General features: G+C 42.8%; 1 protein-coding gene across 2 annotated transcripts; it reads right to left on the reverse strand.

The window, feature by feature from the left end:
• Positions 1–302: 302 nt before the first annotated feature.
• Positions 303–17,591, reverse strand: rfng (RFNG O-fucosylpeptide 3-beta-N-acetylglucosaminyltransferase). 2 transcript variants are annotated; one of them, XR_006008871.1, is made up of 10 exons: positions 17,267–17,591; positions 16,324–16,836; positions 11,236–11,284; positions 11,040–11,142; positions 10,529–10,682; positions 9,954–10,039; positions 9,698–9,863; positions 9,507–9,592; positions 565–2,180; positions 303–439 (listed from the first exon to the last, which is right to left on the reverse strand). XR_006008871.1 is itself a non-coding variant. In XM_041973264.1 (9 exons), the coding sequence occupies exons 2-9, from the start codon at positions 16,768–16,770 to the stop codon at positions 2,111–2,113; spliced, it is 1,161 nt and encodes a 386-aa protein (XP_041829198.1). In that variant the 5' UTR covers positions 16,771–16,836; positions 17,267–17,591; the 3' UTR covers positions 303–2,110. The 2 variants fall into 2 exon arrangements, 1 of the variants encoding a protein (XP_041829198.1); XM_041973264.1 differs by having other exon boundaries at positions 303–2,180.
• Between the last annotated feature and the right edge of the window lie 1,497 nt (positions 17,592–19,088).

A 19,088-nucleotide genomic window follows, 5' to 3' on the forward strand; every position in this document is an offset into this window, starting at 1 on the left:
AGTATTTCAGGCCAACTCACACGCTAAGAAAATATCAATATTCCCCCAGTCTGCTTTATTTAAATATAATAAATAATGAATCTTGGTCTCCTGATTCTTCAGATTTAAATCTCAGCCTGCTGTTTGGCATCCTGATCGCTGGCTGACAGGAATACACACCACCACATTCTTCCAGATCTCCCATCAGACCCGCAGCAGGTGGATTTAAACTTTCCTCCAGAAAAAAGTGAAACAAGTTTCTGTAAATCAGCTGATTTCTCATGAAGTTTCTTCACTCTGATTTTCTGAGAAAACGACAGCAGTCCTGAAAAATCTCTTTTATTCTTTCTGAAACATCACAATACATCAGCTGCTGGGCGTACATCATCATCATCGTCGTCCTTCACTGGCCTGCAGTGGGACGTGCTTTTGGACTCTTGTGCAAACAGGTGGACCGGTTCTTCCCACAGACATGTTTAATAAGAAGAAACAGATGTGGGTTTGAGTGGAGAGGAAGACCTGCTGCAGCCTTCCTCCTCCGGTTTCCATCAGGTTTAAGAAAAAGTTTGAAGCAACGCTCGTCACCTCATCATGAAGATCCCGTGAGGAGTCGGAACCACGCTCACGCTTCACAGGACCGGCATGCAGCCTGCTCTGCCACAGAACCCGTCCTGGACCCGGGTCCTGCAGAACCAACAACACTGATGCATTCAGGGACTGGACAAAAATATGTCTGGAACATATCTCATGTTTGACTCCGCCCACCGATTGTGACCTGAACACCTGACAGCCAGAAACACAGGAAGTGACATCATTCAGGTAGTGCAAACCATAAACACTCAGGAAAAATAAAATGGTAAATAAAGAGACGAGTTCATGAAAGCATCATGAGTCGGTGAAGCATCATTTACACATCATCATCATCATCATCTGCCTGATTACACGTACCATCAACTATCAGCTCAGTTCATTCAAGAACCACAGCATCCTCAAACAGAAGGCGAAGCTAATATAACACTGACCTGGCTTTCACAGAGTAATATAAAATACTTCATCAGACACGTATCGTCTCATGAGAAGACCCAGTTTCAGAGACAAGAGAAAAACATGTCTGAACAGGAGCTGAATGTTAATTCATCTACATTTAAAACAGAAACTGAATGCGTCAACCGACTGGAGGAGGAAACTGCCCAGTTTAGTAAATTTGGACCTCAGGGTGGGACGCCGTCATTGTGGGGTCAAATCAACCATAAAAAACCTGAATGAGCAGGAACACTGCAGCAGGGAAATTCTCACCAGGAACCGAACCATCCAGCACAGAATTTCCCACAATATGAAACCTTCATGAACATTTGAGGCAAAGCAAATATGATCAATTTTTCCTTCCTAAAACACACGTATGTGCTTAATATCGTCCTTTAATGTTCTTGTTGGGAGGTGAGAGAGAACAACCGGGCTTAAACCACCTCCTATAGCTGCACCAAAGCTCCCGGAAACAAGTCCAGGTCTGAGGCTCTGACATTTTAAACTTAGACCAGGGAGATAAGGTGTAGTGTTAACTCCATCCACACCGAGCCTACGAGGAAAACCAGGAAGTCTGCTGCAGCAGTTCCTGGTCCAGTTTTCTACACTTTTACAGAGTAGCTGCAGAGAAAAGACCAAAGACAAACCGCTTTCTCCTCGTTCATTCTGGACTTTCACATCAGTTATTTCTGTGATGCAATTAATGGACTATTGTGGATTTTTAAGTTCTCTACCATGTCCCTTTTAGAGGCTCCTCCAGATCTCCATTTGGTTCTGGTTCCAGCAGAGGAAAAGGGGGTTGAGGAGAGGACTTCATGTTTCTGGTTTGTGGAAAAGCTGATGGGATCATTCGCTGTCACATTCACCCAGAATCAACTTCACTTTAATAAATCTGGTACAAACATGAGGCGGACAGGATTCAAGATCCTGGATTCAGGAACCAGAAACCAGGAACCAGGATCCAACTGAAAAGTTGCAGCAGCTTCCTCTGCGCTCCGGCTTTCACTCAGCAGCTTCCAGACATTTTAATCAAGCAGGCTCAGGGTGCAGCTTTGGAGACGCTGAAGGTTTCCACCTGAATGATCCAGGTGTGGCAGAGGGGGCGGTCTCAGTGCTCAGGGTGGGACTCTGGACACCACCCAGTGTCTGGATACAGGAGGCAGTGGATCGCCTTAAACCTGCAGAATGACCAGAGAAAATCAGTGAGAACAGGTTGATCCAGGAAACATCACCTACAGTAAAACAGAACCAGGTTTGAGTCGTTGGAGTGCCTACCGAGGTGATCCACCATGAGCCCTTGAGCAAGGCAGCCCACTGCTCTCTAGTACATCTAGAGATGGGTTAATTCAAAGCCGCATTTCCCAATCAGGATTAAGAAAGTAAAAATTAATTATTACTTTTGGCCACTATTCTGGTTGTGTTACCCCATATTTTCCTTGAACAGCCAGGGGATGTAGCGCGTGTAGCGCATGCTTTGCATGTATGTGCTCCAGGGTTCAATCCCCGGGATCTGCAGCCCCAAGGGAGGCATGAGCCAGTGTTTTCTGAGGGCCGGTTCCAAGCCCAGATAAATGCAGAGAAATTGAGTCAGGAAATGCATCCAGCGTAAAACATGACACATAAAATACATCCTACAACTTCCATACCAGGTCAGGTGGAAGCGGATGAGTCGCTGTGGCGACCCCCGAGGGGAAAAATAAGAAAGTGTTTGCCTTGAAAAAACTTACTGTAATTTCATTTTCTTACATAATGTCACCATTATTTATATATATATTTTTAAAGTCTTAGGACCAGAAAGGTGGTAAATTGAAGCATCCTACAAGGGTTAAAGAGGCTCCTCAAAACAAATCTCATGTTATCTGACATGAATGTCTGAATGAAAAGATGAAGTTGACGTCTCCACAGTAAGCAGAGTTATGTGTGGAGCGTAGACGTTAGGTACCGAACCACAGAAGGACCAATAAGACAAAGTGCAGGCAGCATGATGCTCTGCAGCATGATGAACTTCATCAGAAATTCATCATAAAAACCCCAAATCATCAGCTAGATGCTGACCATCTATCTCACTATAACTACCCGTTAACAGCTGGTTATATGTGGTATTACAGACATTGCTCTGCTCCCACCTGGAGGATCCCAGGTAGACTCAGTATTCCCCTAGTCCACCTTTAGACAAACTTCCAGCTGAAGCTGTTTGGAAAATGTCCCAACAGGAATTTGAAGTGGACATAATTTTACCGAATGTCTGGTAAACATTAATGGTTAAAGTCTGCAGAGTAAAAGCAGAGTTTACAGATCTCCTCCAGCAGGAAGCACTGACCACTCTGCAGCTGGATCACATCTGTGAGCTGCCCTCACTTCTGCAAGGTTTCAGCTAAACAACTAAGAAGTGTCCAAAGTTTTAGGACGAACCAAGAAGGAATTTCAGACTCTTCTTCCCTGTGTCAGCCTAGGACTGTTAGCTTGGATAAAAGATAAAACCACAGCCACTTCATTTACTGCCGTCTGTCAGATTTCTCAGCAGCTGACCAAAATGATGCTGAACGAGCTAAAAACCATCTTCCAGGTTCCAGAAGCAGCAGCAGATTTATCTTCATGGTTTGGAATTCCACGTTCAGCTGGAGCTCTCCATGTGGTTTTGTCCCATCTCCAGCTGTGGTGGGATAAACACCGCAGCAGTTATGGAAAAATGTGCAATATTATTCAGAAGACGAGTGCAAATATTTACAGCATTTTACTGTCCTTTTTTATTTACTTTTACGTTTAATCCCAGTATAAACCAGTCTGTAGCAGCTTTTAATCCCAGCATAAACCAGTGTGTAGCAGCTTTTAATCCCAGGATAAACCAGTCTAGCAGCTTTTAATCCCAGTATAAACCAGTTTGTAGCAGCTTTTAATCCCAGTATAAACCAGTCTGTAACAGCTTTTAATCCCAGTATAAACCAGTCTGTAACAGCTTTTAATCCCAGTATAAACCAGTCTGTAGCAGCTTTTAATCCCAGTATAAACCAGTGTGTAGCAGCTTTTAATCCCAGTATAAACTAGTCTGTAGCAGCTGTTAATCCCAGTATAAACCAGTCTGTAGCATCTTTTAATCCCAGTATAAACCAGTTTGTAACAGCTTTTAATCCCAGTATAAACCAGTCTGTAGCAGCTTTTAATCCTAGTATAAACCAGTCTGTAGCAGCTGTTAATCCCAGTATAAACCAGTCTGCAGCATCTTTTAATCCCAGTATAAACCAGTCTGTAGCAGCTTTTAATCCCAGTATAAACCAGTCTGTAACAGCTGTTAATCCCAGTATAAACCAGTCTGTAACAGCTGTTAATCCCAGTATAAACCAGTCTGCAGCATCTTTTAATCCCAGTATAAACCAGTGTGTAGCAGCTTTTAATCCCAGTATAAACCAGTCTGTAACAGCTTTTAATCCCAGTATAAACCAGTCTGCAGCATCTTTTAATCCCAGTATAAACCAGTCTGTAGCAGCTTTTAATCCCAGTATAAACCAGTCTGTAACAGCTGTTAATCCCAGTATAAACCAGTCTGTAGCATTTTTTAATCCCAGTATAAACCAGTCTGTAACAGCTTTTAATCCCAGTATAAACCAGTCTGTAGCAGCTTTTAATCCCAGTATAAACCAGTCTGTAGCAGCTTTTAATCCCAGGATAAACCAGTCTGTAACAGCTTTTAATCCCAGTATAAACCAGTCTGTAGCATCTTTTAATCCCAGTATAAACCAGTCTGCAACAGCTTTTAATCCCAGTATAAACCAGTCTGCAGCAGCTTTTAATCCCAGTATAAACCAGTCTGCAGCAGCTTTTAATACCAGTATAAACCAGTCTGTAGCAGCTTTTAATCCCAGTATAAACCAGTCTGTAACAGCTTTTAATCCCAGTATAAACCAGTCTGTAGCAGCTTTTAATCCCAGTATAAACCAGTCTGTAGCAGCTGTTAATCCCAGTATAAACCAGTCTGTAGCATCTTTCAATCCCAGTATAAACCAGTCTGTAACAGCTTTTAATCCCAGTATAAACCAGTCTGTAGCAGCTTTTAATCCCAGTATAAACCAGTCTGTAACAGCTGTTAATCCCAGTATAAACCAGTCTGTAGCATTTTTTAATCCCAGTATAAACCAGTCTGTAGCAGCTTTTAATCCCAGTATAAACCAGTCTGTAGCAGCTTTTAATCCCAGGATAAACCAGTCTGTAACAGCTTTTAATCCCAGTATAAACCAGTCTGTAGCATCTTTTAATCCCAGTATAAACCAGTCTGCAACAGCTTTTAATCCCAGTATAAACCAGTCTGCAGCAGCTTTTAATCCCAGTATAAACCAGTCTGTAGCAGCTTTTAATCCCAGTAGAAACCAGTCTGTAACAGCTTTTAATCCCAGTAGAAACCAGTCTGTAGCAGCTTTTAATCCCAGTATAAACCAGTCTGTAGCAGCTGTTAATCCCAGTATAAACCAGTCTGTAGCATCTTTTAATCCCAGTATAAACCAGTCTGTAACATCTTTTAATCCCAGTATAAACCAGTCTGTAGCAGCTTTTAATCCCAGTATAAACCAGTCTGTAGCAGCTGTTAATCCCAGTATAAACCAGTCTGTAGCATCTTTTAATCCCAGTATAAACCAGTCTGTAGCAGCTTTTAATCCCAGTATAAACCAGTCAGTAACAGCTTTTAATCCCAGAATAAACCAGTCTGTAGCAGCTTTTAATCCCAGTATAAACCAGTGTGTAGCAGCTTTTAATCCCAGTATAAACTAGTCTGTAGCAGCTTTTAATCCCAGTATAAAGCAGTCTGTAACAGCTTTTAATCCCAGTATAAACCAGTCTGTAGCATCTTTTAATCCCAGTATGAAGCAGTCTGTAGCATCTTTTAATCCCAGTATGAAGCAGTCTGTAACAGCTTTTAATCCCAGTATATACCAGTCTGTAGCAGCTTTTAATCCCAGGATAAACCAGTCTGTAACAGCTTTTAATCCCAGTATAAACCAGTCTGTAGCAGCTTTTAATCCCAGTATAAACCAGTCTGTAGCATCTTTTAATCCCAGTATAAAGCAGTCTGTAACAGCTTTTAATCCCAGTATAAACCAGTCTGTAGCAGCTTTTAATCCCAGTATAAACCAGTCTGTAGCATCTTTTAATCCCAGTATGAAGCAGTCTGTAACAGCTTTTAATCCCAGTATATACCAGTCTGTAGCAGCTTTTAATCCCAGTATAAACCAGTCTGTAGCATCTTTTAATCCCAGTATAAAGCAGTCTGTAACAGCTTTTAATCCCAGTATAAACCAGTCTGTAGCATCTTTTAATCCCAGTATGAAGCAGTCTGTAACAGCTTTTAATCCCAGTATATACCAGTCTGTAGCAGCTTTTAATCCCAGGATAAACCAGTCTGTAACAGCTTTTAATCCCAGTATAAACCAGTCTGTAGTATCTTTTAATCCCAGTATAAACCAGTCTGCAACAGCTTTTAATCCCAGTATAAACCAGTCTGCAACAGCTTTTAATCCCAGTATAAACCAGTCTGCAGCAGCTTTTAATCCCAGTATAAACCAGTCTGTAGCAGCTTTTAATCCCAGTATAAACCAGTCTGTAACAGCTTTTAATCCCAGTATAAACCAGTGTGTAGCAGCTTTTAATCCCAGTATAAACCAGTCTGTAGCAGCTTTTAATCCCAGCATAAACCAGTGTGTAGCAGCTTTTATTCCCAGTATAAACCAGTCTGTAGCAGCTTTTAATCCCAGTATAAACCAGTCTGTAACAGCTTTTAATCCCAGTATAAACCAGTCTGTAGCAGCTTTTAATCCCAGTATAAACCAGTCTGTAGCAGCTTTTAATCCCAGCATAAACCAGTGTGTAGCAGCTTTTATTCCCAGTATAAACCAGTCTGTAGCAGCTTTTAATCCCAGTATAAACCAGTCTGTAACAGCTTTTAATCCCAGTATAAACCAGTCTGTAGCAGCTTTTAATCCCAGTATAAACCAGTGTGTAGCAGCTTTTAATCCCAGTATAAACCAGTGTGTAGCAGCTTTTAATCCCAGTATAAACCAGTCTGTAACAGCTTTTAATCCCAGTATAAACCAGTCTGTAACAGCTTTTAATCCCAGTATAAACCAGTCTGTAACAGCTTTTAATCCCAGTATAAACCAGTCTGTAGCAGCTTTTAATCCCAGTATAAACCAGTCTGTAGCAGCTTTTAATCCCAGTATAAACCAGTCTGTAGCAGCTTTTAATCCCAGTATAAACCAGTCTGTAGCAGCTTTTAATCCCAGTATAAACCAGTCTGTAACAGCTTTTAATCCCAGTATAAACCAGTCTGTAGCAGCTTTTAATCCCAGTATAAACCAGTCTGTAGCAGCTTTTAATCCCAGCATAAACCAGTGTGTAGCAGCTTTTATTCCCAGTATAAACCAGTCTGTAGCAGCTTTTAATCCCAGTATAAACCAGTCTGTAACAGCTTTTAATCCCAGTATAAACCAGTCTGTAGCAGCTTTTAATCCCAGTATAAACCAGTGTGTAGCAGCTTTTAATCCCAGTATAAACCAGTGTGTAGCAGCTTTTAATCCCAGTATAAACCAGTCTGTAACAGCTTTTAATCCCAGTATAAACCAGTCTGTAACAGCTTTTAATCCCAGTATAAACCAGTCTGTAACAGCTTTTAATCCCAGTATAAACCAGTCTGTAGCAGCTTTTAATCCCAGTATAAACGAGTCTGTAACAGCTTTTAATCCCAGTATAAACCAGTGTGTAGCAGCTTTTAATCCCAGTATAAACCAGTCTGTAGGAGTTTTTAATCCCAGTATAAACCAGTCTGTAGCAGCTTTTAATCCCAGTATAAACCAGTCTGTAGCAGCTTTTAATCCCAGTATAAACCAGTGTGTAGCAGCTTTTAATCCCAGTATAAACCAGTCTGTAGCAGCTTTTAATCCCAGTATAAACCAGTGTGTAGCAGTTTTTAATCCCAGTATAAACCAGTCTGTAGCAGCTTTTAATCCCAGTATAAACCAGTCTGTAGCAGCTTTTAATCCCAGTATAAACCAGTGTGTAGCAGCTTTTAATCCCAGTATAAACCAGTGTGTAGCAGTTTTTAATCCCAGTATAAACCAGTCTGTAGCAGCTTTTAATCCCAGTATAAACCAGTCTGTAGCAGCTTTTAATCCCAGTATAAACCAGTCTGTAGCAGCTTTTAATCCCAGTATAAACCAGTGTGTAGCAGCTTTTAATCCCAGTATGAACCAGTGTGTAGCAGCTTTTAATCCCAGTATAAACCAGTGTGTAGCAGCTTTTAATCCCAGTATAAACCAGTGTGTAGCAGTTTTTAATCCCAGTATAAACCAGTCTGTAGCAGCTTTTAATCCCAGTATAAACCAGTCTGTAGCAGCTTTTAATCCCAGTATAAACCAGTCTGTAGCAGCTTTTAATCCCAGTATAAACCAGTGTGTAGCAGCTTTTAATCCCAGTATGAACCAGTCTGTAACAGCTTTTAATCCCAGTATAAACCAGTGTGTAGCAGCTTTTAATCCCAGTATGAACCAGTGTGTAGCAGCTGTCAGACTGGGAGGTAAAATGATGTAAAATGAATGTATGAATAGATTTAGCAGCATAAAGGTCGGCCAGAAGAAGAAAGCAGAATTTATTACTAACAGAACTTTGTAGAAATAACACACAGACCAACAGTGACCAAACCTTTTCTCATCTCATCGTTCTCTCAAGTTTTGGCTTTCAGGAGAAAAAATATTGTTATTGAAACAAACACACAACAGAAACTATTTCCATGTTTCCACTTTTTCCTCATTTCCAGTTATTCCTGCTACTATTTACCTGCTATCCTCACTAAACCAACTCCAGCTCAGCTGCTTTGTGGCGCCACCGTGCATCAGAAACGTCTTCTTGGCTTTATTCCAGCCATAGAGGAGCATTATTTTTCTTCTTTTCACACACACATAGAACTTTCTGCTCACTGGTTGATCTTTGGCTGCTCCTGATTGGACGTTACCGTCAATCTAAGCTCTCTGATTGGTGGAAAGTCTGACAGGAAGTGGCTTCATCATCATGTCCAGGTCTAAATAGAGGTCTCTTAGCAACATAGTAGTGATGGTGATGTTTTTATGGTGAAATGTGATAAATAATGCTGTTATCATGGATCATTGTGGATTTACCAGATAGAGTCTCTGAATAAAACTACATTTAGTGGCTGGATTGTAAACCTCCTGGACGGGATAGAAATGTCTGGTAAACTAATGTTTCCCTGATGCAACACACCTGATTAAAATTAAATGGATTGCTGACTAGCTCTGCACAAGTCTGTTAATGAGCCATTAACATGAGACAGGTGTGTTGAAACAGGGAAACATAGAAAGTCTGCAGGACAGTGGGCCTTGAGGACCGGAGACCCCTGACCCCTGATGGGTGAGCTATCTATCATAACTTACCCCACAGAGTTAAACACTACTGTTCCTGAGACACTGGTGATGATAGGGATCTATGAGTTTAAAGGTTTTGTTTACCTGGTGGGGTCCTCAGCCAGAGAGAAGCTTCCAGCAACACTGACCACATTTCTTCTGTTCTCAAAGCCTCCATAACTGAGAGTCACCTGATAATACATTACATAACATAAACAGAAGGAATCTAAAGGCTTACAAAGATTTCACAAACTCCAGAGTTCCCTCCATCTTTTCTCTGGACCACATCCACTCACCTGATCCAGCACAGTGTCAACAGGTAGCTTCTGCAGGTTCTCCAGGTGGGAGTGGAACAGGTGAGTGTGTGTCAGTGTCACCTCCAGCAGGGCCTCGATGATGTAGCCGATGGTGCAGTCATCAGGCAGCCGAATCTTCTCTGCTGTGCTGATGAAATTCCCCAAACTGAAACCAGAGACAGAACTCAGACCTGACCCTTTCAAGATCGCTGTCTTCATCACACTCCTCCAGTGAACGGGTGGGCATGCAGCCTACCTGGCCCACGGGCTCATTTTCAGAGCCAGACCTCGGCTGATGCAGAAGCCTGCTCCACCTGTGGCGAACCAGAACTTTACAGACACCTGAAACAAAATGGAGAGAAACCATCAGCTGAGAGCACCTTCCTCACATCCCACACATGTCTACATGAGTTCCTGTCCTGAACTGATCATGTGATCAACCAAACAGTCACTCAATGTCACAGGCGATGCCGACGTGGTCAGGCCGCTGTGATGTCAGAGGTTGTTTCCATGGGTGGATAAAGAATTAAAGGGCGCAGCATCATTCAGGTCGCACCTCCTTATCAGCATCAACACACATGTAAAGGCCTGATTTTCAACAAAGGTCCTGCATATTTCAGCAAGACCATGTCCCTCGTCTCTCAGAGGATTATGTGCACATGTCTTTAAAGATCTTGCTTTTAATTTAAAAAGGAGTAACAGGATATAAATGAGGAAAGTAGCTTCCAAACTTAGACTCAGCATCTAAACTGTCCTGGAAACATGTTGGTTTATCTTTCAGAGTGAGCCAATAAACTCTTGATAATGATAATAATGAGGAAGCAGACTGACTGATCCATCACTCTTGACCCTCTCTGCAGCCTCGATGGGGTGATCCAGACTGGGCCGGCCCAGGTAGATGTCCTGGCTGTGGTGGTAGGAGGACAGCAGTCGCAGCAGGCTGGGCAGGATCACGTAGTTATCATCATCCATGTGGCAGAACCACCTACAACACGGACACACAACACGTTAACACGGAGACTGTCCACTCACACCTCAACCCCCTCACCCCAACCTTAACCATCACATCCTGAACAGGTTCTAACCCTGACCCTAAAACCAGGTCTGGACCCTCAGAAATCTGTGTGAGGATAAATTACAGTCACATTGTTCATAGGAAGTCCTCATAACACCATAAAAACACACAGTTGTCAGTTGTTTGTTTACAGGCATAAAAACACCCCCATCTCCTGCTGGACTAGTTAACCAGTTAGATAACTAGTTACCGATGCAGACTGGTTACTTTTAGTTACCCGTTAGCTAACATATCTTTGTGGTGTCCCATCAGAAGCATCTGACTCACTTCTTCTGCGACTCGAGGAACTTGTCGTACTCCACGGACATCTTGCAGCACAGAGCCTGTCGGTTATGAGCTGCTGAGCAGTTGGTGTTGATGATGTTGGTTCCTGGACAGAAGGCAACCCGGGTCAGAGACAGCTGGACGGTTATTTCAGATGTAGCTAACATCTTTGCTCCTTTTTCATGTTCCAGGTCCTTACCTGTTCTCACCTGCAGCTCTCTGTCTTCCCCATCAGTGAAGATGTAGGTCTGAAACACAGGAGGACACACTGTTAGTCTGACGTGCACAAACAAAGCCTCTGTTCAGTCCGCAGACTATAAGACAGAGCGCAAACACAAAACATGACAGACATACAAAGAAGTTTCCTAAAACTCCAACATTAGAACCAAGATGGCATTGGTCTGAAAATATGCATAAAATGATCAAAAGAAGTCTGTTTATCAGTGTGTGCTGGATCATGCTTCCTGGTAAGAACTGATCGGGAATTTTCTGACCAGTTACCATCAGGACGGGGATTATTTATCTTCTAAAGAGTTGTTATAACTCTGCAGATATTTATGATAATAGAATATTTCATTTCCACCTCCAGTCAAGACCCAACATGATCAATATCTGCAGTGTTTTAAGAGCTGAGAGGATTTTTAATACAAAGCTGTAAAAACTTTTCTTCTTCTTCTTCTGCAAGCAGCAGATCTGAAAGAATTCCTGCATCCCTGCAGGACAAAGTGATTCCAGCCGGTTTAACTGACTGGAAACCTGGTTACAGTTTACTGATGATCCACAAGACTCTGTAGGGTGAAAACACTGGGTCCTGGACAGGAGAAACAGGCCTGAAACAGTCCTACAGACAGAAACAGAGACAGTTCTGTAGACAGACAGAGACGGTCCTACAGACAGACGGAGACAGTCCTGCAGACAGACACACAGTCCTACAGACAGACACACAGAGACAGGCCTACAGACAGAGACAGTCCAACAGACAGAAACAGTCCTGTAGACAAAGACAGTTCTACAGACAGAAACAGAGACAATCCTACAGACAGAGACAGTCCAACAGACAGAAACAGTCCTGTAGACAAAGACAGTTCTACAGACAGAAACAGAGACAGTGCTGCAGACAGACAGAGACAGTCCTACAGACAGAAACAGAGACAATCCTACAGACAGAGACAGTCCTGCAGACAGAGACAGTCCTACAGACAGAAACAGAGACAATCCTACAGACAGAGACAGTCCAACAGACAGACGGAGACAGTCCTACAGACAGAGACAGTCCAACAGACAGACGGAGACAGTCCTGCAGACAGACACACAGTCCTACAGACAGACACACAGAGACAGGCCTACAGACAGAGACAGTCCAACAGACAGAAACAGTCCTGTAGACAAAGACAGTTCTACAGACAGAAACAGAGACAGTCCTGCAGAGACACTCCTACAGACAGAAACAGAGACAGTCCTACAGACAGACAGAAACAGTCCTACAGACAGACAGAGACAGTTCTGCAGGCAGAGAAGGTCCTACAGACAGAGACAGTCCTACAGAGACAGTCCTGCAGACAGAACCAGAGACAATCATACAGACAGAGACAATCATACAGACAGAGACAGTCCTGCAGACAGAGACAGTCCTACAGACAGACACAGAGACAATCCTACAGACAGAGACAATCCTGCATACAGAGACAATCCTGCATACAGAGACAGTCCTACAGACAGAAACAGTCCTGCATACAGAGACAGTCCTACAGACAGAAACAGAGACAATCCTACAGACAGACAGAGACAGTCCTACAGACAGAAACAGAGACAATCCTACAGACAGAAACAGAGACAGCCCTACAAACAGACAGAAACAGTCCTGCAGACAGAGACAGTCCTACAGACAGAAACAGAGACAATCCTACAGACAGAGACAATCCTACAGACAGAAAGAGACAGTCCTACAGACAAACAGAAACAGTCCTACAGACAGACAGAGACAATCCTACAGACAGACAGAAACAGTCCTGCAGACAGACCTTTGGTGGACTAACATGACCTGTCTTCAGAGCTCTAATAAACTCCACAGGTCACCAGCAGCACCATCAAATATTATTGGCTAATTGGTCTGAAAATGGAGGAACTTTATGGGCAGCTGTAAACCTGACAGCAGTAAAACCAGACAGCAACAGGTTCTCATTATATCTGGGAGAGGAGACCCTACACCAGCAGGTCTGGACCCAGAGCTGGAACGCCAGCTGGCCTGGAACCGGAGCTGGGCCTGGACCCCCTTATTCCTCTGAATGCTGGAAGGGGACAGTTAAAGGTCATTCTGTCCACACTGAGACTCTGTCACAGAGCAGGACCAGATAGTCACTTTTAATGGGTTTTAGATTTGATCCTACAGACGGCCCTCTGGTTAAAGCTCATACTTCAGGTTACTTCAAGGTGAAGCCTCTGACTTTATGTTTCTAAACCTTGTGATAAAAATAATATCTCTGTGTTTAATTTTAAACAGGCCAAAAAACCTTTATTAAGAGTTTTAATAAAACAGAAGGGAAGGAAGCAGCCGGTTCTGCTGTGGTGGTAGACAAATGTGGATCAACCCAGTCCCTAACCTGATCCTTAATTACCACCAGGCCATAGCTCAGCCTGGACTTAGACAGGACTCATCAGAACCCGGTTCACAGCAGGGGAGTTTCGCCCTGATACAAAGAAACATTTTACTGGTTCTGTGGTCGGATTCAACATTAGTGAGAAAAACGGGATCAGACTGGAATCTGTGGCTCTGAGGAAACACCCAGAATCCTCGGAGACAAATCCAACAACATACCAACAAAAACCTGAACAGCTGCTGCACAGAGAGTAGATTTGAGTTTACAGAGACAGTTTTCCAACAGTCCAGCAGATCAACAAATTATGTTAAAACTTGTTTGTTTTTAATTTTTAATCCAAATCTGCAAATTTTAAAGTTTGTCAGCTTGGAAATGGAAAAATAAAGTATTTCAGCAGTTGAAATAAATCCAAAATTCCAACAAAGTCAGGTCTCTAACTAAAACCAGAACCTCATCAACTTATCTTTAATTCCCAGCAGAAGATCACCAACACATCACATGATGAAACTGAGACGTTTCACCATGTGATGAAAATATGAGCTGATAGTGAATCGGATGGAAAAAGTTGGAACAGGAGCAACAAAAGGCTGGAAAAGTACCTGGTACAAACCAGAAACACCTGGAGGAGCATTTGACAACTAATCAGGTTACCTGGCAGCAGGTCAGTAACATGACTGGGTATAAAGGAGCATTTCAGAGAGGCAGAGTCTCTCAGATGGAAAGATGGACAGAGCTTCACCAATCTGAGACAAACTGGATCTAAAACTGTGGAACAATTTCAGAAAAATGTTCCTCAGACTTTGAAGCTCCGCCATCTACAGTGTAGAATATCATCAGTAAATTCAGAGAATCAGAAGGAATCTCTGTATGCATGGGACATGGCTGGATGCTGGTGATCTTCTGCATTAAAAGCAGACATGATTCTCTACTGGAAACCACTGCATGGACTCAGGAAGACTTCCAGAAACTACTGTCTGTGAACACACTTCACCCTGAAACCCACAAATGCAGGTTAAAGCTCCATCATGTAGAGAAGAAGCCAGATGTGAACAGGATCCAGAACCAGCTTCTTCCGTCTTCTCTGGACCAAAGCTCATTAAAAATGGTCAGAGGCAAAGTGGAAACCTGGATGAAGATGTGAACTAGTTTGTGGAAAGCATGGACAGCGTGTCCTGCAGACTAAAGAGGAGAGGGAGCATCCAGCTTGTTATCAGTGGACAGGTGAAAAGCTGCATCTCTGATGGGATGGGGCTGCATTAGTGCCTATGGCGTGGGCAGCTTCCACATCTGTGAAGCTCCATCAATGCTGAAAAGTACATGGAGGCTTTAGAGCAACATCTGCTCCCATCCAGACAACGTCTCTTTCAGGGAAGGACTTGCAGATTTCAGCAAGACGATGCTGAACCACATCCTGCATCCATCACAGCAGCATGGCTTCACAGGAGAAGAGTCCGGCTGCTGAACTGGCCTGCCTGCAGTCCAGACCTTTCACCAGTACACAACATCTGGAGCATCATGGAAGCAGGAATCCAGGTCCAGGACTGGAGAGCAGCTAGAATCCTGCATCAGACCAGAATGAGACAACATTCCTCTCCTAAAACTCCAGCAACTGGTCTCCTCACTTCCCAGACGTTTCCAGACATGTTAGAAGAAGAGGATGCTACACCATGCTGAACATCACCCTGGAACTACTTTTTCCACCATGCTGAACACCACCCTGGAACTACTTTTTACATCATGCTGAACATCACCCTGGAAATACTTTTTACATCATGCTGAACATCACCCTGGAAATACTTTTTACACCGTGCCGAACATCACCCTGGAACTACTTTTTACACCGTGCCGAACACCACCCTGGAACTACTTTTTACACCGTGCCGAACACCACCCTGGAACTACTTTTTCCACCATGCCGAACACCACCCTGGAACTACTTTTTACACCATGCCGAACATCACCCTGGAACTACTTTTTACACCATGCCGAACATCACCCTGGAACTACTTTTTACACCATGCTGAACATCACCCTGGAACTACTTTTTCCACCATGCCGAACACCACCCTGGAACTACTTTTTACACCATGCTGAACATCACCCTGGAACTACTTTTTCCACCATGCCGAACATCACCCTGGAACTACTTTTTACACCATGCCGAACATCACCCTGGAACTACTTTTTACACCATGCCGAACATCACCCTGGAAATACTTTTTACACCGTGCCGAACATCACCCTGGAACTACTTTTTACACCGTGCCGAACGTCACCCTGGAACTACTTTTTACACTGTGCCGAACATCACCCTGGAACTACTTTTTGGAATTGGGGTTGGATAAACATTTATTCCTATTACTCAACAGATAAATCTGTTCTGTGTTCTGAGATCAGCTGATGATGACACGTTTCCGTAAGAAGTTTAACTGAGTTTTTCTTATAGATCTGGGAAGATGCAGATCAGTCACATGACTTTATTGTCAGACCAGAATCAGCTGATGGGTCTGATGCAGGAAGTTAAAAATAAATAAATAAATAAATAAACAAAAATCACTGCATGTGTGCAGATAAACGTTTTGTTTCTTTGTCTGGGCTGGATAAAGTTACCTTTGAATTTAGCATCTTTCTGTACAAACAACATTTCTCTCTGCTTTGAGAGCTGTGAGGTTTTTCTCAGCTGTCCTCACCTGCTCCTTAGCTCGGGACACCCAGGTCTGAATCAGCAGCTCCAGTCTGGACTTGTGGTACTTCCTGGTGGTCTTCACTGCGATGAAAATGTCCTTCAGCTCCAGCGTGTCCAGAGACTTGGACTCTGAAACTGGACCCCCATCAGTTTCAGTTCCTCTCTTTGGACTTTGATTTTCATTCCTGCTCTCTTTGGTCTGGACCAGCCTCCCCTGTGTTTCTGAGCCTCCTGCAGAACCTGCAGGAACCTGGCCATGATGCGACTGCTTCGTTCCTGCAGGTCTGGCTTGGGGTCGAGGCTGAGGCAGGTCCAGCAGGCGAGGCGGGGGCTGGAGGGTCGGGATGAGCAGGAGGAGGAGGCAGCAGAACGCCAGGGAGCAAAGGAAGCAGAACTTACTGAGACTGACTGAAGCTATGTGCATCCTGATGAGCCAAAGACGAAGGTCCATCAGCCTCCAGGGCTGCAGCCGCTTCCAGAACCACCCCGTCCCGTCATTGTGCCATCACAGGGACACCTGCACAGAAACATGCACGCTCAGCGGTGTGCTCAGAGGGAGGAACAGGTTGTGTTCAACACCACAAAACCCAAACCAGAGGAAGTTCTCAGCAACCTCATCACCCACTAAAACCGACCTTCCACCATGTTAGAGGGTTGTTTTCAGTACTCATGCAGCTGTGTGTGTGTGCGCGCGCGCAGATGTGTGTTTAATTATATGTAATTTCCGGTTCTGTTTAAATGGCGATAAGAGCTGGTGGTAACGTGGGCTAATCAGCACAAGCAAAGATCAGACTCAGAATTTATATTAATAAAGGAAGAAAGAAAAACGCGGTTTAGCATGTGGTACACATGCACGCGCTGATGCACCCACACACACAGCTATGTGTGTAGAAGAGACGCTGCAGACTTCCAGAAGTTTTCAGAACTGAATCAGACCCTGAACTCACCATTAAAATGTCCCCAGCTCCTGATATCCAGTCAGGATCAGACCCGAACACAGCTGGAGAACCGTCCTCGGTCTCTGTGTTGGGGATTAAAGGGAGCCGAGCTCACTGCACGGTTCGTCGTCTTCTTTGTTCCAGTCTGGTTTCGGTCCAGTTCTCTGTTCCTGGTCCGCTTCCCTGTCTACATCAGAACCCCACAGTGGCAGGCACCGTCGGACAGAAAAACACACGTACTTCTGGCAGCTGGAAACGAGACTAAAACAACACACAACTCCTTCACAGACAAGTTACAGGAAACAGCTATACCCCGCACTTCCGGTCACACCTTTCAAAATAACAAACACGAGTGGAAACTTGAGGTGTCAGTGAAGAAATTACGTTTGTCTCAATATTTCCTTTTATAGACAGCTTCTTGTTTGTAAATAAATATTTACTGCATCTAAGGGGCAACACAGTAAAGACTGTGCCGTTTTTCGGTACAGACATCGCTGAACAAATTTGCAGTGATGAACTTTTGTGAACGTTCCCTGACGGGGGCGGATCTAGAAGCGTGACCAGGGTGGTGCTGCCCACAGTCCAGGTGCCTCTTCAACTGACTGAGGGTCACTGTGGGAGGAGGACAGAAACATCTTTACAGAGCTGCGTGGATCATCAGTATCACTACACCAGTTTGAAATTGTTTCTTTATTAGTCGTCCTTTGAAAATATTGACATTTCTAGAAGAGATTTAGTCCCTGTGCTGTTACAACTACGAATGCTATGTAAGCTATTATTCTGATGTTAGCATGAAGCTATGTAGTAGTGCTAATCTAGTTCTATGCTAGCACTAGTTTAGTTTTATGAAGTGGGGAAACCAGGTCATATTTAGTTTTCAGTGAGTGTATTTACATCGCTGATCACATACATCAAGTCTGTTAATCAAGATTTTTACATTGGAGCTGAAAATAAATTGTAAAGATGCTCAAAGACAAGCTCAGTATCCACATTACTTATGGTGCGTTTCAGTTGTCCCGTAATTCCAAGCGGTTGAGGGTAGGTTACGTCATTGCCAAGTAGGTGGCGTTCCTCTTGCAGCAACTCGGGAAAAAATGTACATCTCCAAAACAGCCAATTTATGAGCATCTACAAAGCTGTATAAAACTATAAAATCCCAAACCCTTTGTAAAAATGTCACCACGAGGACAGCAGCCAATTATAATGATAATGATTAATAAACCACACATACTGACATGCTTTTTCATAACAACATAATTAGTGATAGCAACTCGCTGCTGTGTTCACTAGTAACAGTTACAAAATACATCAAGAAGTAAAATAAAGAATTTTAATAAAGACAACAATGGACTACAAGTGTTACTGGATGCGATCATCTTTATTAAAAATAAAACAAGTACAAAACGTGTATATTTCTTTTTTATATTTTAATTAATATAATGTATATCATAAAACATAAAACACACTTAATAAATATGAAATTTGTATAAAAATATTTAAAACTGATCCATTTTATTAATAATCTTTCAATAAAAAATAGTTTTATGAATTTATAAATATTTTTATAAATATATATATATAACATTTGATATTTTTCTATGTAAAATAAAAAATGGGACTGTCAAATTATTAAAAATTTTAATAAGTAATCACAACTTAAAAATGAATCACCATTCACAACTATTTGCCCATTTTTACTGTATCAACAGAAAGAGCCAACCTTTACAAATCTTTAACTTACCTTGCCTTGGACAAACGTCTGATGTCCCAGGGTCAGTAAATGCAGCATGTAATGAACTTCTATCTATATGTTGTTCTAAATCATCTCTAC

The sequence above is a fragment of the Melanotaenia boesemani genome, chromosome 21 (assembly GCF_017639745.1).
Source record: "Melanotaenia boesemani isolate fMelBoe1 chromosome 21, fMelBoe1.pri, whole genome shotgun sequence".
Classification (NCBI taxonomy): domain Eukaryota; kingdom Metazoa; phylum Chordata; class Actinopteri; order Atheriniformes; family Melanotaeniidae; genus Melanotaenia; species Melanotaenia boesemani.

What these genes read in the sequence shown, in the direction of transcription:
- rfng (XM_041973264.1), bottom strand. Translation starts at nt 16,770, where the DNA reads ATGGACCTTCGTCTTTGGCTCATCAGGATGCACATAGCTTCAGTCAGT. An exon ending in AGAGCTGCAGGTGAGAACAG is followed by an intron (nt 11,143 to 11,235) that starts GTAAGGACCTGG and finishes CCTTCTGTCCAG; the next exon opens with GAACCAACATCATCAACACC. An exon ending in TTGACACTGTGCTGGATCAG is followed by an intron (nt 9,593 to 9,697) that starts GTGAGTGGATGT and finishes ATGTATTATCAG; the next exon opens with GTGACTCTCAGTTATGGAGG.